Genomic DNA, 27,168 nt, shown 5'->3' with positions numbered 1-27,168 from the left:
GAGAGAGAGAGACAGAGAGAGAGAAGACCCAGAGGCATAGCCTTAGGTGAAGACGGGGAGAGAGACACAGAGAGACAGAGAGACAGAGACAGGGGAGGGAGATAGAGATCAAGGGAGAAGATCTAGAAAAAGTAAAGTGAGGTTTCATTCCCCAAGACCTGGGCTAGAACAACTGTCCACAGTGTGTCAGATGACAATCCAACTATCGGGGGAAGGCCTTGGCCTCTCCCAGCCCCCGGTGGGATGAGAGAGAGGGAGGCAGAGGGCCAGAGCTGGAGCCGTAAAACCTCCAGTGACCCGTTTGCCTTCCCTCCTTCCCCCAGGTGAACGGTGTGCTCACAGCCTTGCCTGTCTCCGTGGCCGACGGGCGGATTTCAGTGACCCAGGGTGCATCGAAGGCACTGCTGGTGGCTGACTTTGGACTGCAAGTGAGCTATGACTGGAATTGGCGGGTAGACGTGACGCTGCCCAGCAGCTATCATGGCGCAGTGTGCGGGCTCTGCGGTAACATGGACCGCAACCCCAACAATGACCAGGTCTTCCCTAATGGCACACTGGCTCCCTCCATACCCATCTGGGGCGGCAGCTGGCGAGCCCCAGGCTGGGACCCACTGTGTTGGGACGAATGTCGGGGGTCCTGCCCAACGTGCCCTGAGGACCGGTTGGAGCAGTACGAGGGCCCTGGCTTCTGCGGACCCCTGGCCCCTGGCACAGGGGGCCCCTTCACCACCTGCCATGCTCATGTGCCACCTGAGAGCTTCTTCAAGGGCTGTGTTCTGGACGTCTGCATGGGTGGTGGGGACCATGACATTCTTTGCAAGGCTCTGGCTTCCTACGTGGCCGCCTGCCAGGCCGCTGGGATTGTCATCGAAGACTGGCGGGCACAGGTCGGCTGTGGTGAGTGTTGGGGGAGCAGAGGCGGGGCGGGGGGCGGGGTCCCGTCTCTTTGGGGCTGGTTTGGTTTCACTCTGGTCCTTCTGGGTCTCTGTTTTCTTTTCTCTCTGTTTGTCTCTCTGTCTCTTGGTGCTTATCTCTGGGCCTCGCTTTGCTTGTCTCTATCTGTCTGTTTCTCATTCTCTAGCTCCCTCAGTTTCTGCTTGGGTCTCCTGGTGTCTCGCTTTCTCCCATTTCTTTCTCTGTGTCCTCTCTCTGTGTCTTGTTTTCTGTCTCTCCCTTTTTCTGTCTGCTCCCTAGTATCTCTGTCTCCTCACACCCTGTCCTGGGACCCCACTCCTGACACCCTTCTCTCTATTTCTCTCCTTCCTGCTCCTTCATCTGCCCACAGAGATCACCTGCCCAGAAAACAGCCACTATGAGGTCTGTGGCCCACCCTGCCCGGCCAGCTGTCCATCCCCTGCACCCCTTACGACCCCAGCTGTATGCGAGGGCCCCTGTGTGGAGGGCTGCCAGTGCGACGCGGGTTTCGCGTTAAGTGCTGACCGCTGTGTTTCCCTCAACAACGGCTGCGGCTGCTGGGCCAATGGCACCTACCACGAGGCGGGCAGTGAGTTTTGGGCTGATGGCACCTGCTCCCAGAGGTGCCGCTGCGGGCCTGGGGGTGGCTCCCTGGTCTGCACACCTGCCAGCTGTGGGCTGGGTGAAGTGTGTGGCCTCCTGCCATCCGGCCAGCACGGCTGCCAGCCCGTCAGCACAGCTGAGTGCCAGGCGTGGGGTGACCCCCATTACGTCACTCTGGATGGGCACCGATTCGATTTCCAAGGCACCTGCGAGTACCTGCTGAGTGCACCCTGCCATGGACCACCCTTGGGGGCTGAGAACTTCACTGTCACTGTAGCCAATGAGCACCGGGGCAGCCAGGCTGTCAGCTACACCCGCAGTGTCACCCTGCAAATCTACAACCACAGCCTGACACTGAGTGCCCGCTGGCCCCGGAAGCTACAGGTGAGGAGGGCTGTGGGCCAGACAGGAGCAAGTGCCAGCTCTGGGGTTGCCTGAGATGGTAAGGGCTTCACCATTCCCCTGGGCACCTTTCACAGCTTAGCTGGGGCATGATGGAAGGGTCAGAGTGTAGGCCTAGGAGCCTGATGGCTTGGCACAGCGGCTTCTTCCTCTGTGAGCCTAGTGTATTCCTCTAAACTGGTCTAAGAAAAGTACCTGTTTTTGAGAAGGATGAGGAGTCAGTTACATGAGCCTATAGAGGCTCTTTGTTTTTCTTTTCTTTTTTTCTTTCTTGCTTTTCTTTCTTTCTTTTTTTTCTTAGCCTGACTCTGTTGCCCAGGCTGGAGTGCAGTGACAGGATTAGGGCTCACTGCAGCCTGGAACTCCTGGGCTCAATCCATCCTCCCGCCTTGGCCTCTGCCTCCCAAGTGGCCAGGACTAAAGGCGCACGCCACCACGCTGGCCAATTTTTCATTTTTTTTGTAGAGATGGGAGTCTCACTATGTTGCCCAGGCGGGTCTGAACTTCTCGCCTCAAGTGATCCTCCCATCTTGTCCTTCCAAAGTACTGGGATTGCAGGCTTTGCCACCAGGCCCGGCCTATAGATGCTCATTATTATTTTCAGAGGGGAGGTGACATGCTCTGGGTCCCACAGCTAGTAGGTGGTGGGGCCAGGATTCAAACCCGTGTTCTCTCCACTCACCGTCCCCCCTCCACCTCCTGCCCGCAGGTGGACGGCGTGTTCGTGGCTCTGCCCTTCCAGCTGGACTCGCTCCTGCACGCACACCTGAGCGGCGCTGACCTGCTGGTGACCACAACCTCAGGGCTCTCGCTGGCTTTCGATGGGGACAGCTTCGTGCGCCTGCGCGTGCCGGCGGCGTACGCGGGCTCTCTCTGTGGCTTATGCGGGAACTATAACCAGGACCCCGCAGACGACCTGAAGGCTGTGGGCGGGAAGCCCGCCGGATGGCAGGTGGGCGGGGCCCAGGGCTGCGGAGAATGTGTGTCCAAACCATGCCCGTCGCCGTGCACCCCAGAGCAGCAGGAGTCCTTCGGCGGCCCGGACGCGTGCGGCGTGATCTCCGCCACCGACGGCCCGCTGGCGCCCTGCCACGGCCTTGTGCCGCCCGCGCAGTACTTCCAGGGCTGCTTGCTGGACGCCTGCCAAGTTCAGGGCCATCCTGGAGGCCTCTGTCCTGCAGTGGCCACCTACGTGGCAGCCTGTCAGGCCGCTGGGGCCCAGCTCGGCGAGTGGAGGCGGCCGGACTTCTGTCGTGAGTACTGCTCCATGCATGGTCCACATGGTCGGGTCTCTCCCTGTCCTTGCCAGGACTGTAGGACAGCAGCCCCTTCCTCCTCCATGGGGCTCAGGGGCCACCTTCCTTCCTCTGAGCTTGGTATCTCCTGTCAGGAAACACCTTGGCACTCACACACTGAAATGCCCCAAGTCAGGTACTGCAGTGAGAGAGAGTTAGAAACACCTAGTCAGAGTGTGGGCGCGGTGGTTCATGCCTGTAATCCCAGCAATTTGGGAGGCGTAGGCGGGTGGATCACCTGAGGTCACGAGGTCGAGACTAGCCCGGCCAACATGGTGAAACCCCACCTCTACTAAAACTACAAAAATTATCCCGGTGTGGTGGTGGGTGCCTGTAATCTCATCTAATCGGGAGGCTGAGGCAGGAGAATCACTGGAACCCAGGAGGCAGAGGTTGCAATGAGCCAAGATGGTGCCACTGCCCTTCAGCCTGGGCGATAGAGACTCCATCTCAAAAACAAACAAACAAACAAACAAACAAAAAAAGAAAAACAAAGAAAGAAAGAAAAAGGAAAAAAAGAAAGAAAAGAAACACCTAGTCAGAAACACCTAGACTGAAACCCAGGGTCCAGGACACTCTTGGGGACTGGTGATCCATGCTCTCAGATATCCAAGGCATGTAGATTGGGATGGCTGACCCTGCCTCTGTCACATAGCAAGGTACCCCTGGTTAGGAAGACCTAGTGAGTTTCAGCTGGTCAGAGGGCCCAGGTCTGTTGCAAACACTGAAATACACCTAGTCACATAGAATTAGTCGCATACCTTCAGTGATATCTGCTTAAATTTTATACTGACTGGTCAGATACACTCAGAAAGAATCAGGATCCTGGCATAGCCTTGGGCAGATCCACACAGATGCATAGTTAGATAGTCCTAGGCGGTTCCCTTCAGGCAGGTCTCCTGGTCACAGATACCCTGCCAGCTTCACCCAGGCACACCCTTAGGCAGACCATATCAGAAGGACTCTGGGAGATGCTCCATATCAGACACCCACAGCTGGGTGCCCTCAGGCAGAGTCATACCCTGAGATACATGTGGCCCCATACCCCAGTCACATTCACACCCTGAGATACCCATAGTCAGTTCGGTTCTTGCATACCCCGAATAGATATAAGTGATCCATTTCACCCAGGTAAGCCTGGCTTACATAGTGAGACCCCATCTCTACAAAAAATAATAATAAATCAGCCAGATGTGGTGGCTCACACCTGCAGTCCCAGCTAATCGGGAGGCTGAGGCCAGAGGATTGCTTGAGGTTTAGGTGGAGGCTGCAGCGAGCTGTGATTGCGCCTCTGCACTCCAGCCTGGGTGAGATAGAGTGAGAGCCTGTCTCAAAAAAAAAAAAAAAAAAAAAAAAAAAAAAAAAAAAAAAAAAAAAATCAGCCATGCAGAGTCATTTGATCTTCAGAAATATTTGGTCAGAGAGATCTGGGCATGTCCCCTCCCCTTCCAGGTCCCTCGCTGAGTCCCCCAGTTAGATGTCCTGGATCACATGTGCATACCCAGAGACACCCAAGTTGACCTGAGCAGTTTTCCCACTCAGGGCCTCCCCAGACCCTGACTCAAACACCTACGTGGCTCACGCCCACCTTGTCCCCACAGCCTTCCAGTGCCCTGCCCACAGCCACTACGAGCTCTGTGGTGACTCCTGCCCCGTGAGCTGCCCGAGCCTGTCGGCACCCGAGGGCTGTGAGTCGGCCTGCCGTGAAGGCTGTGTCTGTGATGCTGGCTTCGTGCTCAGTGGTGGCACGTGTGTACCTGTGGGCCAGTGTGGCTGCCTCCACGATGACCGCTACTACCTGCTGGGCCAGACCTTCTACCCTGGCCCCGGATGTGATTCCCTTTGCCGTTGCGGAGAGGGCAGCCTGGTGTCCTGTGAGCCCTCCAGCTGCGGCCCGCATGAGACCTGCCGGCCATCCGGTGGCAGCTTGGGCTGTGTGGCCGTGGGCTCTAGCACCTGCCAGGCATCGGGAGATCCCCACTACACCACCTTCGATGGCCGCCGCTTCGACTTCATGGGCACCTGCGTGTATGTGCTGGCTCAGACCTGCGGCACCCGGCCTGGCCTGCATCGGTTTGCCGTCCTGCAGGAGAACGTGGCCTGGGGTAATGGGCGAGTCAGTGTGACCAGGGTGATCACGGTCCAGGTGGCAAACTTCACCCTGCGGCTGGAGCAGAGACAGTGGAAGGTCACGGTGAGAGCAGATGGGGAGCAGGGGGCGAGGGGCCTGTGGGTGGGTGGGGCACAGGCAGCGCTCAGCCCAGTAGTTGGGGGCACAGAGATGAGAGTGCATGTGCGAGGCCTGGGTTCTCTGAGGACAGAAGATGCCAGTCAGAACCCAGAGTGGGAAGCCAATGAGGGAGGTGTCATCAGGGACTTGGGAGCTGCTCCCCCATCTCTGTCCCTTAGTATCCACCCTCTCTTCACCTCCATGCATTGACTTTTCTCTCCACATCTCTCCCACCCTTTCCTCTCTCCCACTCCATCCTCTCCCTACCTCAATCCTGGATTCTGCCCTATTCACCTCCCTAGTCTGCCACTCATTGGCAGGATGTGGTGCCATCAGAGGTTGCAAAAGTGCAAAGCTGGAGAAGCTTCATGGACAGAGGACAATCTGTGGATGACACTCTCACCCCCTTGACAACAACAACAGCAGCTATAGTTTCTATACAGCTGACTGCACACCTTTTGGCTGCCAGGCACTTCATGTCCATGGTGTCTGTATGCTTGCAACAGGGGCTGCAGGCACTATGACTTGCTTTATTTTTCAGAGTGGGATGGCCCATCACTGGCCCATAGTCCCCCAGCAAAGGTGGAGCTTGAACCCCGTGCTGCTCTGCAGTGCTTTTCTTACCGAGAAGATTTGGTCTCATGTGGAGACTGGCATCAGAGTTACAGTGGAGGGGTTTCCCCTGAGATCCCACTGAAACACAGACACGCAGCTGTTTTTCTAGTGGCAGTATTGGTGAAGGTGCTGATCAATTACTGACTTAATCTGGTGAACTGGACAGGCATGACTTTTTTTTATTTTTTTTTTTTGAGACAGAGTCTCGCTTTGTCACCCAGACTAGAGTGCAGTAGCGTGATCTCGGCTCACTGCAACCTCTGCCTCCCAGGTTCAAGTGATTCTCCTGCCTCAGCCTCCAGAGTAGCTGGGATTACAAGTGTGCAGCACTACGCCCAGCAAATTTTTGTATTTTTAGTGGGGACGGGGTTTCGCCATGTTGGCCAGGCTGGTCTCGAACTCCTGAGCTCAGTGATCTGCCGGCCTCAGCCTCCCAAAGTGCCACGATTAGAGGCATGAGTCACTGTGCCCGGCCAACATGCAGGACTTAATTGAATATATTCCGTAATGTTTCCCAAGCTCCTAGAATAGCCCCTGACATACAGCGCCTAAATACATAGGATTTGTTGGTGTTCTTGTTATTTGCTTCTTAATGAAGGGGGCCAGCCCCTCCACACCTGTGGGTGTTTCTCGTCAGGTGGGATGAGAAAAGAAATAAGACACAGAGACAAAGCAGAGAGAAAGAACAGTGGGCCCAGGGGACCTGCACTCAGCATCTTGAGGACCGTTGCGGGCACTGGTCCGAGTTCCCTCAGTATTTATTGATCACTATCTCTACTATCTTGGAGAGGGGGATGTGGCAGAACAGTAGGGTAATAGTGGGGAGAGGGTCAACAGGAAAACATGTGAGCAAAGGTCTCTGTGTCATAAATAAGTTTAACGAAAGGTGCTGTGCTTTGATGTGCACATACACAAACATCTTCCGTGCACTAAAGAGCAGTATTGCCACTAGCATGTCTCACCTCCAGCCCTAAGGCAGTTTTCTCCTATCTCAGTAAATAGAACATACAATTGGGTTTTACACCCAGACATTCCAATACCTGGCTTTCCTGGGAAGAGGTCCCTGCAGCCTGGCCTCCTTCTGCAGTGTATTGTGTCCCTGGGTACTCGAGATTAGAGAATGGTGATGACTTTTATCAAGCATGCTGCCTTCAAGCACTTTTTTCACAAAGCACATCCTGCACAGCCCTAAATCCATTAAACTTTGAGTCAACACAGCACATGTCTGCAAGCACAGGGTTGGGGCTAGGGTTACAGATTAACAGCATCTCAAGGCAGAAGAATTTCTCTTAGTACAGAATAATATGGGGTTTCTTTTTTTTCTTTCTTTTTTTTTTTTTTTTTTTGAGAGGGAGTCTCACTCTTTTGCCCAGGCTGGAGTGCAGTGGCAAGATCTTGGCTCACTGCAAGCTCCGCCTCCTGGATTCACGCCATTCTCCTGCCTCAGCCTCCCGAGTAGCTGGGACTACAGGGGCCCGCCACCACGCCCGGCTAATTTTTTTTTGTGTTTTTAGTAGAGGCGGGGTTTCACTGTGTTAACCAGGATGGTCGCCATCTCCTGACCTCGTGATCCGCCCGCCTCAGCCTCCCAAAGTGCTGGGATTACAGGCGTGAGCCACCGCGCCCAGCCCCAAAATGGGGTTTCTTATGTCTACTTCTTTCTACATAGACACAGTAACAGTCTGATCTCTCTTTCTTTTCCCCATACTTACTGAATCCCCCAGCTTCTCTACAAATGTGGGAGCTCTTATTATCTCCCAGTTTACAGCTGAGGAAACTGAGGCAAGGCTAAGTCAGTTGCCCTTACCCACCGCCCAGCCCTGCTTGGGAAGTGTGGCAGTTGACCATCGTTTTAGGAGACTCAGCCAGGAGCATGTCTTTCTCCTGCCTTCTCCTCTGATTCTTCACATTTCCAAAAGAATCCTGTGTGCACTGTCTGTGATAAGGAAGGGTGAGCAAGCATGTTAATCAGGGGTTAATTTATTTATTTTTTTAGAGACAGGGTCTTGCTCTATCACTGAGGCTGGAGTGCGGTGGTGTGATCCTAGCTCACTGCAGCCTCGGACTCCTGGGCTCAAGCAATCCTACCACTTCAGCCTCCTGAGTGGCTGGGACTACAGGCATGTACCACCATGCCCAGTTAATTTGTTTTCTTTTTTATTTTGTAGAGACAGGATCTCGATATCTTGCTTAGGCTGACCTTGAACTCCTGGGCTCAAGTGATCTTCCCGCCTTGGCCTCTCAAAGTGCTGGGATTATAGACATGAGCCACTGTGCCCAGCCCACGGGTGGATTTACAAGGCTTTGTTGGTGCCTATTAACCTTAAACTGAAACCACTGGTCCTCAGCTCATAGGTTTAAGTTCATTTCCCCGAGAATTTAGCCTAACTTTCCACTCACTGATGCTTTAAAGCAAAAACCTGTGGTGTCTGTTTACTCTTCAAAAGAAAAACCTCCACTCATAGCTGCTAATAATGGCAAGTGCTCCTGAAGCATGCATGCTATGCCAGCCACGTTTGTCAGCACTTTACAAATATTAATTTATCTGATCCTGACAACAGTTCCGTGGGGCAAACACCTTATTCCCGCCTGATAGATGAGGAAACAGAAACAAGGAGAGGTGACTCACTTGCCCAAGGTCACAAAGAGGGTAAGGGGGAAACTGTTTGAACTCGGGCAAGTGGCTCTGGGGGCGATCATTGCTTATTAATGACTGCAGCAAGTGGTAAACAAAGGATAGCTGGAGGCTTGTTACTTCATCGAGACCTGTATTTGTTTCCCATGGCTGCCATAACAAATTACCACGAGCTTGGTGGCTTAAAACAATAGAAATGTATGTTCCACAGTCCTGGGTGCCAGAAGTTCAACACCAAGGTGTGGGCAGGGCTGCACCCCCTCCAAAGACACTGGTTGGGGGATCTTCCTTTCCCTTCCCAGCTCTGCAGACTCCAGGTTCTCTGGGCTTGTGACAACACCATTCTAATCCCTGCCTTCATCTTCATGTGGCCCTTTCTGTGTGTCTCTGTGTCTTTTTCTTTCTGGCTCTTATAAGGACACTTGTCATTGGATTTAGGACCCAGTTTAATCCAGGATAATCTCATGTTGAGATTATTACCCTGATTACATCTGCAAAGAACTTTATTCCAAGTAAGCTCACGTTACGGGATTCTGGGTGAATATGTCTTTTATGGACCACCATTCAATCCACTATCAGGCCCTATTATTCTACCAACTTTAGAGATACAAAAAGTGAAGCCCTAAGAGGTGTGGTCACACAGATCTTCAACATCAGGCATGGGCTTGAACTAGGGTCCCACCTCAACTCAAAGTCTACTTTCTGAAGCGTGGCCTGCCTCTCTCGCCTCCCAGGTGAACGGTGTGGACATGAAGCTGCCCGTGGTACTGGCCAACGGCCAGATCCGTGCCTCCCAGCATGGTTCAGATGTTGTGATTGAGACTGACTTCGGCCTGCGTGTGGCCTACGACCTTGTGTACTATGTGCGGGTCACCGTCCCCGGAAACTACTACCAGCAGATGTGTGGCCTGTGTGGGAACTACAACGGCGACCCCAAGGATGACTTCCAGAAGCCCAATGGCTCGCAGGCAGGCAACGCCAATGAGTTCGGCAACTCCTGGGAGGAGGTGGTGCCCGACTCTCCCTGCCTGCCGCCAACCCCCTGCCCGCCGGGGAGCAAGGGCTGCAACTCCAGCGGCGAGTGTCCTCCCGAGCTGGAGAAGAAGTATCAGAAGGAGGAGTTCTGTGGGCTCCTCTCCAGCCCCACAGGGCCACTGTCCTCCTGCCACAAGCTGGTGGATCCCCAGGGTCCCTTGGAAGATTGCGTCTTTGATCTCTGCCTGGGTGGTGGGAACCTGAGTATTCTCTGCAGCAACATCCATGCCTACGTGAGTGCTTGCCAGGCGGCTGGAGGCCACGTGGAGCCCTGGAGGACTGAAACTTTCTGTCGTGAGTGAGGGAGAGCCGGAGGGGCAGGGAGGGGAGAGCTTGAGGCACAGAAGCGGTAGACTCTGGGCCTTGCAGCCCCTCCCTCCCCAGGGCTCTGATCAGCACCCCCTCCTTGCAGCCATGGAGTGCCCTCCAAAGAGTCACTACGAGCTCTGTGCGGACACCTGCTCCTTGGGCTGCTCGGCTCTCAGTGCCCCTCTGCAGTGCCCAGATGGGTGTGCTGAGGGCTGCCAGTGTGACTCCGGCTTCCTCTACAACGGCCAAGCCTGCGTGCCCATCCAGCAATGTGGCTGCTACCACAATGGTGTCTACTTTGAGGTAGGAACCTAGTCATCTGGGGCAGAATATGGGGCCTCACCCCTCCCACTGCTCATCAGCCCCACAGCCTACTTGGCCTCTTATTTATTTCTTTTAGAGTCAGGGTCTCACTCTGTCACCCAGGCTGGAGTGCAGTGGTACCATCATAGTTCACTGCAGCCCCAAATTCCTTGGCTCAAGCAATCCTTCACCTCACCTCCCAAGTACCTGGGACTATAGGCGTGCACCACCAAGCCCAGCGAATTTTTAATTTTCCTGTGGACACATAGAGATGGGGGCGTCTCACTATGTTGCTCAGGCTGGTCGTGAACTCCAGGCCTCAAGCCATTCTCCCGCCTCGGCCACCCAAAGCGCTGGGATTAGTGGCATGTGCCACCATGCCCAACCCACTGAGCCTCTTTTTTTTTTTTTTTTTTTTTTTTTTTAAAGATATACTCTTGCTCTGTTGCCCAGGCTGGAGTGCAACCTCCGCCTCTCGGGTTCAAGCTCACTGCAACCTCAGCATCCCAGGTTGAAGCAATTCTCTTGTCTCAGCCTCCCGAGTAGCTAGGAGTACAGGCACGTGCCACCACACACGGTTAATTTTTTGTATTTTGGTAGAGGTGGAGTTTTGCCATATTGGCCAGGCTGCTCTCGAACTCCTGACTTCAAGTGATCCTCCTGCCTTGGCCTCCCAAAGTGCGAGCATTACAGGCGTGAGCCACCACAGCTAGTCCACTCAGTCTCTTCAGTGTCTCTTGTATCCACTCCTTTCCCCGTCCCCATGGCCCTCCCTTGGTCCAGCTGGTCCTCTCCCACCTGGGTCCCTCCCAGCTCCTACCTCTGCTCCCTCTGGTCCACCCTCCACGTGGCAGTGGTAAAGAACTTTCTAAATATGACCACGGGCTCTGAAGCTTTAAACCCTCCCCTGACTCCCCAGGTCAAGTGTGGCTTTGCCTTCCAGGTCTGGACGAAGGGAGCCTTTCTGACCACAAAGACAAGATTTTCATGTGTTATACCAGCTGCTAACACCCTCTACTTCCCTCTCCCACTCTGTCCCCGTTGGTCCTTTCTCTTTGACTGGAGCATGTGTTTGTCTAATGTCCGTCTCCCTTGCGGGACTGTGAGCTCTCCTGGGGTGGAACCCTCTCTCTGTTGTTCTCCTCACATAAATAATAGCAATAATAACAGAAAATGTGTAGATAGTGCTTACTATGTATCTGGTACCGTTTTAAGTGCTATGTGTGCATATTTTTATATATGCATTACATATCTAAAAACTTTTTATTCTGAAAACGTTCAAACATGCAAAAATCAAGAGAAAAGTGGAATGACTGTCCATGTACTTACCCATCACTTAGCTTCAAAAATAAGCCATATTCTCCCGATCTTGTTTGATGTCTACCCCACGTACCTCTCCTATCTGAATGTTTTAAAGGAAACCCTTTTCTGTTTTTTGGTTTTTTTTTCCTTGAGATGGAGTCTCGCTCTGTCACTCAGGCTGGAGTGCAGTGGTGCAGTTTTGCCTCACTGCAAGCTTCGCCTCCCGAGTTCACACCATTCTCCTGCCTCAGCCTCCCGAGGAGCTGGGACTATAGGCGCCCGCCACCATGCCCGACTAATTTTTTGTATTTTTAGTAGAGACGGGGTTTCACCGTGTTAGCCAGGATGGTCTCAATCTTCTGACCTCGTGATCCACCCGCCTCGGCTTCCCAAAGTGCTGGGATTACAAGCATGTGCCACCGCGCCCGGCCTACCCTTTTCATTTTATCTGAATTTTACATGTCTGAATATAACTTGGTTATTATCTGAATATAACTTGGTTATTATCTGAATATAACTCAGTTATATTTCCAAAGGCAGGCGCTACTATCATCTGCAATCTGCAGATCATGAAACTGAGCCATAAAGAGGTGAAGTAACTGCCCAGAGTCACACAGTTTGGAAACAGCACAAACGGGCTTCAAGCCCAGGCGATCTGCCCTTAGTTACCGTGTCACACCATTTCTCCTACAGCAGACGTTGAGTGGATATTTTGGAATGAATGAGTAAATGAAGAAAAGTGAATGAACCAATGAATGATGGCCCCAAAGCCATGCTGTGCCTCAGCTTCACAGACAAGGGGCCATCCTGCTAAGAGATGTCCCTTGTCTGTGATGTCTGCCAAACCCCTCTGTGCCCCGAACACCAGAGATGTGAGTCGGCTCCCACCCGTGGTGTCCCTGATGGTCGTTCCCTCTCTCCCCACAGCCGGAGCAGACAGTCCTCATTGACAACTGTCGGCAGCAGTGCACGTGCCATGCGGGTAAAGTCGTGGTGTGCCAGGAACACAACTGCAAGCCGGGACAGGTGTGCCAGCCCTCCGGAGGCATCCTGAGCTGCGTCAACAAAGGTACTGGGCTGGGCTGGGCCTGGGGCTGATGGGACTAGGGATGGAGGATGGGGACTCTGGGGCTGAGGGTAGTGTAACTGGGGTGTCCATGGTGGGAGGCGCACAGGACTAATGATTGAGGTTGCAGACCTGGGGAACCCTAGACCGGGTTTCACAGGGCCAGGGCCACCTACTTTGGGAGGTAGGGACCCTTAGGGAAAATCCAGGCTGTGGGGACCCTCAGAGGTAGTTTTCTCAGAGTGGATGTCAGAGACCCTCGGTATAAGGCAGGGACAGGCGCGCCTTTGCTCTAATGTGCTACATGGTAAATGTTTAAGCTCGCAGGCTCTAGGTTCTCGTTCCAGCTACTCACTCTGCCACTGTGGCATGAAAGCAGCCGTAGACTATGTAAGTGAAGAGGTCAGGCTCCTGTAAGACTTTAGAATACAAGAGCAGCAGCCTAGGGGGCCATCGTGAGCGGAACACTGATGTGTGGGATTGGGCTTGGGGTTCAGACACCAGCACCAAAGGGCAGGGGAGAGACTGGGATCCCAGGGGCAGGGACAGAGAGCAGAGTTCTGAGTCTCACGCACAGAGACCTCACCAAGGCAGGACATTGGATATGGGGACCCCTCTTAACTGGAAGATCAGGATTTCTAGGGGTATAGTCTCTGATGTGGGAATCCCCCAGACTAAATCTGGGACACAGCCACCCCCAGGGCTCATTTCTTAGGGTGAAGAGCAGAGAACTCTCCTCCCCCTAAGGATAAGAGAATGGGAGCTCCAGCACCAAGGAGTGGGGGCTAAGACTCTCAGGGCTGATGAGCAGGATAATGGGGACTCCCAGGAATGGGGGGTATATCACTTAGCATCTAGTCGAGAGACAGAAAGCGTACGGCCATTTGAATGAGGAAAGTTTAATTAAAGAATCATTTACTTATTAATAGGAGATTAACTATTAAGGGTAAAGAGGGTCTGGTGCCATGGCTCACACACCCAGAACTTTGGGAGGATCACTTGAGGCCAGGAGTTCGAGACCAGCCTGGGCAACATAGCGAGACCCCTGTCTCCACAAAAAATTGAAAATTAGCCAGGTGTGGTGATGCGTGCCTGTGGTCCCAGCTATTTAGGATGCTGAGGTAGGAGGATCAGTTGACCCCAGGATTTCGAGGCTGCAGTGAGCTATATGATTGCACCACTGCTCTCCAGCCTGGGCAAGACAGCAAGACCTTGTCTCTTTACAAACAAACAAATAAACAGAAATAAGAAACGGTAAAGAGAGCACTAAAGAATACCACCAAAGCATACACAGGAAGTAGCCCCCACTCTAGGGCTAAGGTGAAAGCCTCATGGAAGGGAGAAATTGGCCCCTCCTCTTCAAGGAGGGGAGAATCAGCCCCAAGGCTGAGTCCAGTCTCACTGCAGCTGTAGCCCACTGGGTGGCACAGAGGTTTCTGCAGGCTGGACTTGGCAAGAAGGGAACCCCTCACTGGGAAGCCAGCTGCGGCCAGTGGCACTCGCTGAATGTGGCCCCGCACCCTGGCCAGAGCTGGAAGGACCAAACTGGCTAGAAGCCAGACCAGGAGCCCCTCCCTCCTGCAGTGACTCTCCAGCGCCCTCTGTTGACAAAGCTTAACTCCGTGGGTGTATTTGAAGCTGAGAGGCGGTACATAGATAATGGACACAGGAGGAAGGAGATGTTTGAAGGCTGGCCTCTCCCACACAGGGGTTCCGCAAGCTGGGGTCACAGATGTAGTAACTGTACGAACAGGGTCTCGGACACAGAAACCCTCCAGGACAGGGCCTCAGCAGTGAGACACGCTCAAGGGTACTGTCTTGAATACAGCAACCCTCAGGGATGGAGTCTTGCACTGAGGGAGCCCAGCCCATGAGACTTAGCTAGTTAGGGTCTCAAACATTTCAAATCCTGCTGAGACCCTGGCGCTGGGCTCTTGCCAGAAGATCACCCCAGGGCCCTAGTCTTGGGCACAGAGGCCTCCAGGACCTAGAGAAATTGGAGACCAATTTCTCTCAAATGTGGAGACGTCCAGGGGGCTGAGGTCTCAGGCATGGGGGACCCTGAGACCTAGATCTTTTTTTTTTTTTTTGAGCTAAGGTCTCACTCTGTGGCCCAGGCTAGAGTGTAGTGTAGCTTACTGCAGCCTCGATTTCCTGGGCTCAAACAATCCTCCCGCCTCAGCCTCCCGACTAGTGGGGGACTACAGGCACACACCACCATGCCTGGCTAATTTATTAATCTTTCTGTAGATATGGGGTCTTACTATGTTGCCCAGGCTGGTCTCAAACTCCAGGGCTCAAGCGATCCTCCCACCTCAGCCTCTTAAAGTGCTGGGATTACAGGCCTGAGCCACCACACCTGGCCTGGGGCCCAGGTCTTGAACACAGAGAACCCTGGGGTTGGTGTCTCAGACATGAATGCTCTCAGGGCTGGCATCGCAGACACAAGGATGCCTGGAGCACAGATCTCAACTGGGGTCAAGTGCACCTTTTCTCTAAAGGGCTAGATGGTAAATGTTTAAGCTTGCAGGCTATACCTTCTGGATCACAACTACTCACTCTCCCACTGTGGTGTGAAAGCAGCCGTAGCCTATGTAAGTGAAGAGGGTGAGGTTCCTATAAAACTTAAAATACAAGAACAGGGTGAAATCTCAAGCAAGGGCAGCATGGAAAGTGCACCTTAAACACAGACCCAAGCCTTGGTCTTTGCCTTGGTCTTAAGTGCGTGGACTCCAGGATCTCAGTCTCACACAGCAAATGGCAGGGCCTCAGTCTCAGAGGCAGGGGAACTCTAGGTACTGGGTCTTGGCTGTACAGACCTCTGGGGCCCAGGTCTCAGGTATGGGACCTTTGACAGCCGAAACTTAGACACAGTCCACCATGGGGCCTCAGTGTCAGATGTGTGGGACTCCCAGGGGCTGGTCTTGAAAATAGCAGGCTGGGCATGATGGCTCATGCCTGTAATCCCAACACTCTGGGAGGCCAAGGTTGGCTGATCACTTGATGTCAGGAGCCCGAGACCAGCCTGGCCAACATGGTGAAACCCTGTCTCTACTAAAAATACAAAAATCAGCCAAGCATGCTGGTGGGCACCTATAATCCCAGCCACTCAGGAGGCTGAGTCAGGAGAATCACTGGAGCCCAGGAGGCAGAGGTTGCAGTGAGCCGAGATTGCACCATTGCTCTCCAGCCTGGGTGACAGAGAAAGACTCCATCTCAAAAAAACAACAAAACAAAAGAAAATATAAGAGCAAACTATAGGAAATGGGTGCTAGACATGAGGACTCTGGAATGTGGTCTTGCCTGCAGTAACCCTCAGATCCCTGGCACAGACTGGGGTAGATGTGGAGGGAGCGGCCATGCTTTACAATGGGCAGCCCCTCAAGGTCCTCCTCCCTCTTCTGTCCGCAGACCCGTGCCACGGCGTGACATGCCGGCCACAGGAGACATGCAAGGAGCAGGGTGGCCAGGGCGTGTGCCTGCCCAACTATGAGGCCACGTGCTGGCTGTGGGGCGACCCACACTACCACTCCTTCGATGGCCGGAAGTTTGACTTCCAGGGCACCTGTAACTATGTGCTGGCAACAACTGGCTGCCCGGGGGTCAGCACCCAGGGCCTGACACCCTTCACCGTCACCACCAAGAACGAGAACCGGGGCAACCCTGCTGTGTCCTACGTGAGAGTCGTCACCGTGGCTGCCCTCGGCACCAACATCTCCATCCACAAGGATGAGATCGGCAAAGTCCGGGTATGTGTGGCAGGATGGTCCCCTGAGGTCCCCAGGAGGGCAGGAGGGATCCTGACGACCATAGTTAGCAGCTCAAGGCTCTTTGTCTTCACCTGGGCCTGAAACAAACTGTCAACAAAAAGAATAATTGCAGCAAAAATATCACCCTGTTACTGGGAATTAAATGAGCCTAGCCCCTTGCAAAGGGCTTTAACATGGACCTCAGCATTTGCCTTTTTTATAGACCTGGGTTTCAATCCAGCCTCTCCTCCTTATGAGCTATGTGATGCTGGGCAGTTCACTTGGTAGGCCTCAGTTTCCTCATCTGTGAAGTGGGCATCGTATCAGGGCCTCCCCCACAGCAAGGCGGTGCATGTCACATGCTGAGCTCAGAGTCTAGTCCAGGTGAACAGTCGTTTGAGTGTCTGTGAGGGAACAAGTGAGAGGTCCAGAGACCAGGACACGGAGAGAAATACAGGGAGATCGGGCCAGGTGCGGTGGCTTACGCCTGTAATCCCAGCACTCTGGGAGGCTGAGGCGGGTGGATCACCTGAGATTAGTAGTTCGAGACCAGCCTGGCCGATATGGTGACACCCCCATCTCTACTAAAAATACAAAAATTAGCTGGGTGTGGTGGTGCTACTGTAATCCCAGCTACTCTGGAAACTGAGGCAGGAGAATCACTTGAACCTGGGAGGTGGAGGTTACAAGAGCCAAGATTTCCACACTGTACTGTAGCCTGGGTGACAGAGCGAGGATCTGTCTCAAAAAAAAAAAAAAAAAGAAAAGAAATATAGGGAGATATGTAGGGAGATCCGAGGAGACAGATGGGCTATCCTTTCTGCCCAGGGAAATGGAGATGGAGCTTAATGGTAGCTCACAGAGAGAAAATGAGGGATGGAGCAGAGTAGGCACTGGATAAATGATAGTGAGTGAGTGGAAGAGACACACAGAGAATGAGGGTAGGGGAGAGGAAGGGAAGAGGAGGGAGAGATAGACAGAGAGACAGAAAGAGAGAGAGAGAGAGAAGACCAAGTGATATAGACTTAGGTGAAGACAGAGGGAGAGAGACACAGAGAGACAGAGAGACAGAGGAGGGAGATAGAGATCAAGGGAGAAGATCTAGAAAAAGTAAAGTGAGGTTTCATTCCCCAAGACCTGGGCTAGAACAACTGTCCACAGTGTGTCAGATGACAATCCAACTATCGGGGAAAGGCCTTGGCCTCTCCCAGCCCCCGGTGGGATGAGAGAGAGGGAGGCAGAGGGCCAGAGCTGGGGCTGTAAAACCTCCAGTGACCCGTTTGCCTTCCCTCCTTCCCCCAGGTGAACGGTGTGCTCACAGCCTTGCCTGTCTCCGTGGCCGACGGGCGGATTTCAGTGACCCAGGGTGCATCGAAGGCACTGCTGGTGGCTGACTTTGGACTGCAAGTGAGCTATGACTGGAATTGGCGGGTAGACGTGACGCTGCCCAGCAGCTATCATGGCGCAGTGTGCGGGCTCTGCGGTAACATGGACCGCAACCCCAACAATGACCAGGTCTTCCCTAATGGCACACTGGCTCCCTCCATACCCATCTGGGGCGGCAGCTGGCGAGCCCCAGGCTGGGACCCACTGTGTTGGGACGAATGTCGGGGGTCCTGCCCAACGTGCCCTGAGGACCGGTTGGAGCAGTACGAGGGCCCTGGCTTCTGCGGACCCCTGGCCCCCGGCACAGGGGGCCCCTTCACCACCTGCCATGCTCATGTGCCACCTGAGAGCTTCTTCAAGGGCTGTGTTCTGGACGTCTGCATGGGTGGTGGGGCCCATGACATTCTTTGCAAGGCACTGGCTTCCTACGTGGCCGCCTGCCAGGCCGCTGGGATTGTCATCGAAGACTGGCGGGCACAGGTTGGCTGTGGTGAGTGTTGGGGGAGCAGAGGCGGGGCTGGGGGCGGGGTCCCGTCTCTTTGGGGCTGGTTTGGTTTCACTCTGGTCCTTCTGGGTCTCTGTTTTCTTTTCTCTCTGTTTGTCTCTCTGTTTCTTGGTGCTCATCTCTGGGCCTCGCTTTGCTTGTCTCTATCTGTCTGTTTCTCATTCTCTAGCTCCCTCAGTTTCTGCTTGGGTCTCCTGGTGTCTCGCTTTCTCCCATTTCTTTCTCTGTGTCCTCTCTCTGTGTCTTGTTTTCTGTCTCCCCCTTTCTCTGTCTGCTCCCTAGTGTCTCCCTCTGTCTCCTCACACCCTGTCCTGGGACCCCACCCCTAACATCCTTCTCTCTGTTTCTCTCCTTCCTGCTCCTTCATCTGCCCACAGAGATCACCTGCCCAGAAAACAGCCACTATGAGGTCTGTGGCCCACCCTGCCCGGCCAGCTGTCCGTCCCCTGCACCCCTTACGACCCCAGCCGTATGCGAGGGCCCCTGTGTGGAGGGCTGCCAGTGCGACGCGGGTTTCGTGTTAAGTGCTGACCGCTGTGTTTCCCTCAACAATGGCTGCGGCTGCTGGGCCAATGGCACCTACCACGAGGCGGGCAGTGAGTTTTGGGCTGATGGCACCTGCTCCCAGCGGTGTCGCTGCGGGCCTGGGGGTGGCTCGCTGGTCTGCACACCTGCCAGCTGTGGGCTGGGTGAAGTGTGTGGCCTCCTGCCATCCGGCCAGCATGGCTGCCAGCCCATCAGCACAGCTGAGTGCCAGGCGTGGGGTGACCCCCATTATGTCACTCTGGATGGGCACCGATTCGATTTCCAAGGCACCTGCGAGTACCTGCTGAGTGCACCCTGCCACGGACCACCCTTGGGGACTGAGAACTTCACTGTCACTGTAGCCAATGAGCACCGGGGCAGCCAGGCTGTCAGCTACACCCGCAGTGTCACCCTGCAAATCTACAACCACAGCCTGATACTGAGTGCCCGCTGGCCCCGGAAGCTACAGGTGAGGAGGGCTATGGGCCAGACAGGAGCAAGTGCCAGCTCTGGGGTTGCCTGAGATGATAAGGGCTTCACCATTCCCCTGGGCACCTTTCACAGCTTAGCTGGGGCATGATGGAAGGGTCAGAGTGTAGGCCTAGGAGCCTGATGGCTTGGCACAGCGGCTTCTTCCTCTCTGAGCCTAGTGTATTCCTCTGTAAACTGGTCTAAGAAAAGTACCTGTTTTTGAGAAGGATGAGGAGTCAGTGACATGAGCCAATAGAGGCTCTTTGTTTTTCTTTTCTTTTTTTCTTTCTTGCTTTTCTTTCTTTCTTTTCTTAGCCTGACTCTGTTGCCCAGGCTGGAGTGCAGTGACAGGATTAGGGCTCACTGTAGCCTGGAACTCCTGGGCTCAATCCATCCTCCTGCCTTGGCCTCCGCCTCCCGAGTATCTGTGACTAAAGGCACACGCCACCACGCTGGCTAATTTTTCATTTTTTTGTAGAGATGGGGGTCTCACTATGTTGCCCAGGCTGATCTGAACTTCCGGCGTCAAGCGATCCTCCCATCTCGTCCTTCCAAAGTACTGGGATTGCAGGCTTTGCCACCAGGCCCGGCCTATAGATGCTGGTTATTATTTTCAGCGGGAGGTGACATGCTCTGGGTCCCACAGCTAGTAGGTAGTGGGGCCAGGATTCAAACCCGTGTTTGCTCCGTTCACCGCTCCCCCCCTGCCCGCAGGTGGACGGTGTGTTCGTCGCTCTGCCCTTCCAGCTGGACTCGCTCCTGCACGCACACCTGAGCGGCACCGACGTGGTGGTGACCACAACCTCAGGGCTCTCGCTGGCTTTCGATGGGGACAGCTTCGTGCGCCTGCGCGTGCCGGCGGCGTACGCGGGCTCTCTCTGTGGCTTATGCGGGAACTACAACCAGGACCCCGCAGACGACCTGAAGGCTGTGGGCGGGAAGCCCGCCGGATGGCAGGTGGGCGGCGCCCAGGGCTGCGGGGAATGTGTGTCCAAGCCATGCCCGTCGCCGTGCACCCCAGAGCAGCAAGAGTCCTTCGGCGGCCCGGACGCGTGCGGCGTGATCTCCGCCACCGACGGCCCGCTGGCGCCCTGCCACGGCCTTGTGCCGCCCGCGCAGTACTTCCAGGGCTGCTTGCTGGACGCCTGCCAAGTTCAGGGCCATCCTGGAGGCCTCTGTCCTGCAGTGGCCGCCTACGTGGCAGCCTGTCAGGCCGCTGGGGCCCAGCTCGGCGAGTGGAGGCGGCCGGACTTCTGTCGTGAGTACTGCTCCATGCATGGTCCCCATAGTAGGGTCTCTCCCTGCCCTTCCCAGGACTGTAGGACAGCAGCCCCTTCCTCCTCCGTGAGGCTGAGGGTCCACCTTCCTTCCCGAGCTCGGTATCTCCTGTCAGGAAACACCTTGGCACTCACACACTGAAATGCCCCAAGTCAGGTACTGCAGTGAGAGAGAGTCAGTTAGAAACACCTAGTCAGAGTGTGGGCACGGTGGCTCACGCCTGTAATCCCAGCAATTTGGGAGGCCTAGGCGGGCGGATCACCTGAGGTCAGGAGGTCGACACTAGCCCGGCCAACATGGTGAAACCCCACCTCTACTAAGACTACAAAAATTATCCCGGTGTGGTGGCGGGCACCTGTAATCTCAGCTAATCAGGAGGCTGAGGCAGGAGAATCACTTGAACCCAGGAGGCAGAGGTTGCAGTGAGCCGAGATCATGCCACTGCCCTTCAGCCTGGGTGACAGAGACTCCATCTCAAAAACAAAAAACAAACAAACAACAAACAACAGAAAAAAAAAAAAAAAGAAAGAAAAAGGAAAAAAAAATAAAGAAAAGAAACCTGGGGTCCAGGACACTCTTAGGGATTGGTGATCCATGCTTTCAGGTATCCAAGGCATGTAGATTGGGGATGGCTGACCCTGCCTCTGTCACATAGCAAAGTACCCCTTGTTAGGAAGGCCTAGTGAGTTTCAGCTGGTCAGAGGGCCCAGGTCTGTTGCACACACTGAAATACACCTAGTCACATAGAATTAGTCACATACCTTCAGTGATATCTGCTTAAATTTTATACTGACTGGTCAGATACACTCAGAAAGAATCAGGATCCTGGCATAGCCTTGGGCAGATCCACACGGATGCATAGTTAGATAGTCCTAGGCGGTTCCCTTCAGGCAGGTCTCCTGGTCACAGATACCCTGCCAGCTTCACCCAGGCACACCCTTAGGCAGACCATGTCAGAAGGACTCTGGGAGATGCTCCATATCAGACACCCACAGCTGGGTGCCCTCAGGCAGAGTCATACCCTGAGATACATGTGGCCCCATACCCCAGTCACATTCACACCCTGAGATACCCATAGTCAGTTCTGATCTTGCATACCCCGAATAGATATAAGTGATCCATTTCACCCAGGTAAGCCTGGCTTACATAGTGAGACCCCATCTCTACAAAAAATAATAATAAATCAGCCAGATGTGGTGGCTCACACCTGTAGTCCCAGCTAATCGGGAGGCTGAGGCCAGAGGATTGCTTGAGGTTTAGGTGGAGGCTGCAGCGAACTGTGATTGCACCTCTGCACTCCAGCCTGGGTGAGATAGAGTGAGAGCCTGTCTCAAAAAAAAAAAAAAAAATTCAGGCAAGCAGAGTCATTTGATCTTAAGAAATATTTGGTCAGAGAGTCCTGGGCATGTCCCCTCCCATTCCAGGTCCCACGCTGAGTCCCCCAGTTAGATGTCCTGGATCACATGTGCATACCCAGAGACGCCCAAGTTGGCCTGAGCAGTTTTCCCACTCAGGGCCTCCCAAGACCGCGACTCAAACACCTACCTGGCTGATGCCCACCTTGTCCCCACAGCCTTGCAGTGCCCTGCCCACAGCCACTACGAGCTCTGCGGTGACTCCTGCCCTGGGAGCTGCCCGAGCCTCTCGGCACCCGAGGGCTGTAAGTCGGCCTGCCGTGAAGGCTGTGTCTGCGATGCTGGCTTCGTGCTCAGTGGTGACACGTGTGTACCTGTGGGCCAGTGTGGCTGCCTCCACGATGACCGCTACTACCCACTGGGCCAGACCTTCTACCCTGGCCCTGGGTGTGATTCCCTTTGCCACTGCCGGGAGGGCGGTGAGGTGTCCTGCGAGCCCTCCAGCTGCGGCCCGCATGAGACCTGCCGGCCATCCGGTGGCAGCTTGGGCTGCGTGGCCGTGGGCTCTACCACCTGCCAGGCGTCGGGAGATCCCCACTACACCACCTTCGATGGCCGCCGCTTCGACTTCATGGGCACCTGCGTGTATGTGCTGGCTCAGACCTGCGGCACCCGACCTGGCCTACATCGGTTTGCCGTCCTGCAGGAGAACGTGGCCTGGGGTAATGGGCGAGTCAGTGTGACCAGGGTGATCACGGTCCAGGTGGCAAACTTCACCCTGCGGCTGGAGCAGAGACAGTGGAAGGTCACGGTGAGAGCAGATGGGGAGCAGGGGGCGAGGGGCCTGTGGGTGGGTGGGGCACAGGCAGCGCTCAGTCCAGTAGTTGGGGGCACAGAGATGAGAGTGCATGTGCGAGGCCTGGGGTCTCTGAGGACAGAAGATGCCAGTCAGAACCCAGAGTGGGAAGCCAATGAGGGAGGTGTCATCAGGGACTTGGGAGCTGCTCCCCCATCTCTGTCCCTCAGTCTCCACCCTCTCTTTACCTCCAGGCATTGACTTTTCTCTCCAAATTTCTCCCACCCTCTCCTCCCTCCCACTCCATCCTCTCCCCACCTCAGTCCTGGATTCTGCCCTACTCATCTCCCTAGTCTGCCACTTATTGGCAGGATGTGGTGCCATCAGAGGTTGAGAAAGTCCAAGTCTGGAGAAGCTTCACGGACAGAGGACAATCTGTGGGTGACACTCTCACCCCCTTAACAACAACAACAGCAGCTATAGTTTCTATACAGCTGACTGCACACCTTTTGGCTGCCAGGCACTTCATGTCCATGGTGTCTGTATGCTTGCAACAGGGGCTGCAGGCACTATGACTTGCTTTATTTTTCAGAGTGGGATGGCCCATCACTGGCCCATAGTCCCCCAGCAAAGGTGGAGCTTGAACCCCGTGCTGCTCTGCAGTGCTTTTCTTACTGAGAAGATTTGGTCTCATGTGGAGACTGGCATCTCAGTTATAGTGGAGGGGTTTCCCCTGAGATCCCACTGAAACACAGACACGCAGCTGTTTTTCTAGTGGCAGTATTGGCGAAGGTGCTGATCAATTACTGACTTAATCTGGCCAACTGGAGAGGCGTGACTTTTTTTTTCTTTTTTTTTTTTTTGGCACAGAGTCTGGCTGTGTCACCCAGGCTAGAGTGCAGTGGCGCGATCTCGGCTCACTGCAACCTCTGCCTCCCTGGTTCAAGTGATTCTCCTGCGTCAGCCTCCAGAGTAGCTGGGATTACAGGTGTGCAACACTATGCCCAGGAAATTTTTGTATTTTTAGTGGGGACGGGGTTTCACCATGTTGGCCGGGCTGGCCTCCAACTCCTGAGCTCAGTGATCTGCCGGCCTCAGCCTCCCAAAGTGCTGGGAATAGAGGCATGAGCCACTGTGCCCGGCCGACATGCAGGACTTAATTGAATATATTCCCTAATGTTTCCGAAGCTCCTAGAATAGCCCCTGACATACAGCGCCTAAATACATAGGAGTTGTTGATGTTCTTGTTAGTTGCTTCTTACTGAAACCCCCAGCTTCCCTACAAATGTGGGAGCTCTTATTACCCCGCAGTTTACAGCTGAGGAAACTGAGGCAAGGCTAAGTCAGTTGCCCTTACCCACCGCCCAGCCCTGCTTGGGAAGTGTGGCAGTTGACCATCTTTTTAGGAGACTCAGCCAGGAGCATGTCTTTCTCCTGCCTTCTCCTCTGATTCTTCACATTTCCAAAAGAATCCAGTGTGCACTGTCTGTGATAAGGAAGGGTGAGAAAGCATGTTAATCAGGGGTTGATGTATTTATTTATTTTTTAGAGACAGGGTCTTGCTCTATCACCAAGGCTGGAGTGCAGTGGTGTGATCCTAGCTCACTGCAGCCTCGAACTCCTGCTCTCAAGCAATCCTACCACTTCAGCCTCCTGAGTGGCTGGGAGTACAGGCATGTACCACCATGCCCAGTTAATTTGTTTTCTTTTTTATTTTGTAGAGACAGGCTCTCGATATATTGCTTAGGCTGACCTTGAACTCCTGGGCTCAAGTGATCTTCCCGCCTTGGCCTCTCAAAATGCTGGGATTATAGACATGAGCCACTGTGCCCTGTCCAGGGGTGGATTTACCAGGCTTTGTTGGAGCCTAGTAAATCTTTAACTGAAACCGCTGGTCCTCAGCTCATAGGTTTAAGTTCATTTCCCCAAGAATTTAGCCTAACTTTCCACTCGCTGATGCTTTAAAGCAAAAACCTATGGTGTCTGTTTACTCTTCAGAAGAAAAACCTCCATTCATAGCTGCTAATAACAGCAAATGCTCCTGAAGCATGCATGCTATGCCAGCGTTTCTCAGCACTTTACAAATATTAATTTATCTGATTGTGACAACAGTTCCATGGGGCAAACACCTTATTCCCGCCTGATAGATGAGGAAACAGAAACAGGGAGAGGTGACTCACTTGCCCAAGATCACAAAGAGGGTAAGGGGGAAACTGTTTGAACTCGGGCAAGTGGCTCTGGGGGCGATTGCTTATTAATGACTGCAGCAAGTGGTAAACAAAGGATAGCTGGAGGCTTGTTACTTCATCGAGACCTGTATTCGTTTCCCGTGGCTGCCATAAAAAATTGCCACGAACTTGGTGGCTTAAAACACTAGAAATGTATGTTCCACAGTCCTGGGTGCCAGAAGTTCAACATCAAGGTGTCGGCAGGGCCGCACCCCCTCCAAAGACACTGGTTGGGGGATCTTCCTTTCCCTTCCCAGCTCTGCAGACTCCAGGTTCTCTGGGCTTGTGACAACACCATTCTAATCCCTGCCTTCATCTTCATGTGGCCCTTTCTGTGTGTCTCTGTGTCTTTTTCTTTCTGGCTCTTATAAGGATACTAGTCATTGGATTTAAGGCCCAATTTAATCCAGGATAATCTCATGTTGAGATTATTACCCTGATTACATCTGCAAAGAACTTTATTCCGAGTAAGCTCACGCTATGGGATTCTGGGTGAATATGTCTTTTGGGGACCACCATTCAATCTACTATCAGGCCCTGTTATTATATCCATTTAATAAATAGGAAACTGAGGGCCTAAGAGGTGAGGTCACAAAGATCAGCATCAGGCATGGGCTTGAACTAGGGTCCCACCCTCACTCAAAGTCTACTTTCTGAAGCGTGGCCTGCCTCTCTCCCCTCCCAGGTGAACGGTGTGGACATGAAGCTGCCCGTGGTGCTGGCCAACGGCCAGATCCGTGCCTCCCAGCATGGTTCAGATGTTGTGATTGAGACTGACTTTGGCCTGCGTGTGGCCTACGACCTTGTGTACTATGTGCGGGTCACCGTCCCCGGAAACTACTACCAGCTGATGTGTGGCCTGTGTGGGAACTACAACGGCAACCCCAAGGATGACTTCCAGAAGCCCAATGGCTCCCAGGCAGGCAACGCCAATGAGTTTGGCAACTCCTGGGAGGAGGTGGTGCCCGACTCTCCCTGCCTGCCGCCGCCCACCTGCCCGCCGGGGAGCGAGGGCTGCAACTCCAGCGGCGAGTGTCCTCCCGAGTTGGAGAAGAAGTATCAGAAGGAGGAGTTCTGTGGGCTCCTCTCCAGCCCCAGAGGGCCACTGGCCTCCTGCCACAAGCTGGTGGATCCCCAGGGTCCCTTGGAAGATTGCATCTTTGATCTCTGCCTGGGTGGTGGGAACCTGAGTATTCTCTGCAGCAACATCCATGCCTACGTGAGTGCTTGCCAGGCGGCTGGAGGCCACGTGGAGCCCTGGAGGAATGAAACTTTCTGTCGTGAGTGAGGGAGAGCCGGAGGGGCAGGGAGGGGAGAGCTTGAGGCACAGAAGGGGTAGACCCTGGGCCTTGCAGTGCCTCCCTCCCCAGGGGTCTGATCGGTACCCCCTCCTTGCAGCCATGGAGTGCCCTCTGAACAGTCACTACGAGCTCTGTGCGGACACCTGCTCCTTGGGCTGCTCGGCTCTCAGTGCCCCTCTGCAGTGCCCAGATGGGTGTGCTGAGGGCTGCCAGTGTGACTCCGGCTTCCTCTACAACGGCCAAGCCTGCGTGCCCATCCAGCAATGTGGCTGCTACCACAATGGTGTCTACTTTGAGGTAGGAACCTAGTCATCTGGGGCAGAATATGGGGCCTCACCCCTCCCACTGCTCATCAGCCCCACAGCCTACTTGGCCTCTTATTTATTTCTTTTAGAGTCAGGGTCTCACTCTGTCACCCAGGCTGGAGTGCAGTGGTACCATCATAGTTCACTGCAGCCCCAAATTCCTTGGCTCAAGCAATCCTTCACCTCACCTCCCAAGTACCTGGGACTATAGGCGTGCACCACCAAGCCCAGCGAATTTTTAATTTTCCTGTGGACACATAGAGATGGGGGCGTCTCACTATGTTGCTCAGGCTGGTCGTGAACTCCAGGCCTCAAGCCATTCTCCCGCCTTGGCCTCCCCAAGGGCTGGGATTAATGGCATGTGCCACCATGCCCGACCCACTGAGCCTCTTTTTTTTTTTTTTTTAAGATATACTCTTGCTCTGTTGCCCAGGCTGGAGTGCAACCTCCGCCTCTCGGGTTCAAGCTCACTGCAACCTCAGCATCCCAGGTTGAAGCAATTCTCTTGTCTCAGCCTCCCGAGTAGCTAGGAGTACAGGCACATGCCACCACACACAGT

At 54.1% G+C, this 27,168-nt stretch overlaps 1 protein-coding gene across 2 annotated transcripts in view; it reads left to right on the top strand.

Moving 5' to 3' along the window:
- The window catches only part of FCGBP (Fc gamma binding protein), a 122,836-nt gene that overhangs the window by 73,940 nt on the left and 21,728 nt on the right, over positions 1-27,168 (top strand). For both annotated transcript variants that reach the window (XM_063801672.1, XM_054674083.1), the window contains 14 exons: positions 324-897; positions 1,286-1,902; positions 2,630-3,173; positions 4,817-5,409; positions 9,430-10,024; positions 10,143-10,342; positions 12,572-12,713; positions 16,122-16,459; positions 17,762-18,335; positions 18,728-19,344; positions 20,061-20,604; positions 22,198-22,790; positions 25,689-26,283; positions 26,402-26,601. In XM_063801672.1, the coding sequence (XP_063657742.1) occupies positions 324-897; positions 1,286-1,902; positions 2,630-3,173; positions 4,817-5,409; positions 9,430-10,024; positions 10,143-10,342; positions 12,572-12,713; positions 16,122-16,459; positions 17,762-18,335; positions 18,728-19,344; positions 20,061-20,604; positions 22,198-22,790; positions 25,689-26,283; positions 26,402-26,601 (6,726 nt within the window). The remainder of the gene's footprint in view (positions 1-323; positions 898-1,285; positions 1,903-2,629; positions 3,174-4,816; positions 5,410-9,429; positions 10,025-10,142; positions 10,343-12,571; positions 12,714-16,121; positions 16,460-17,761; positions 18,336-18,727; positions 19,345-20,060; positions 20,605-22,197; positions 22,791-25,688; positions 26,284-26,401; positions 26,602-27,168) is intronic.

Source organism: Pan troglodytes, chromosome 20 (assembly GCF_028858775.2).
Source record: "Pan troglodytes isolate AG18354 chromosome 20, NHGRI_mPanTro3-v2.0_pri, whole genome shotgun sequence".
Taxonomy (NCBI): Eukaryota; Metazoa; Chordata; class Mammalia; order Primates; family Hominidae; genus Pan; species Pan troglodytes.
Note: the sequence above shows the minus strand (reverse complement) of the source record. Positions and strands in the feature narration are given on the sequence as shown.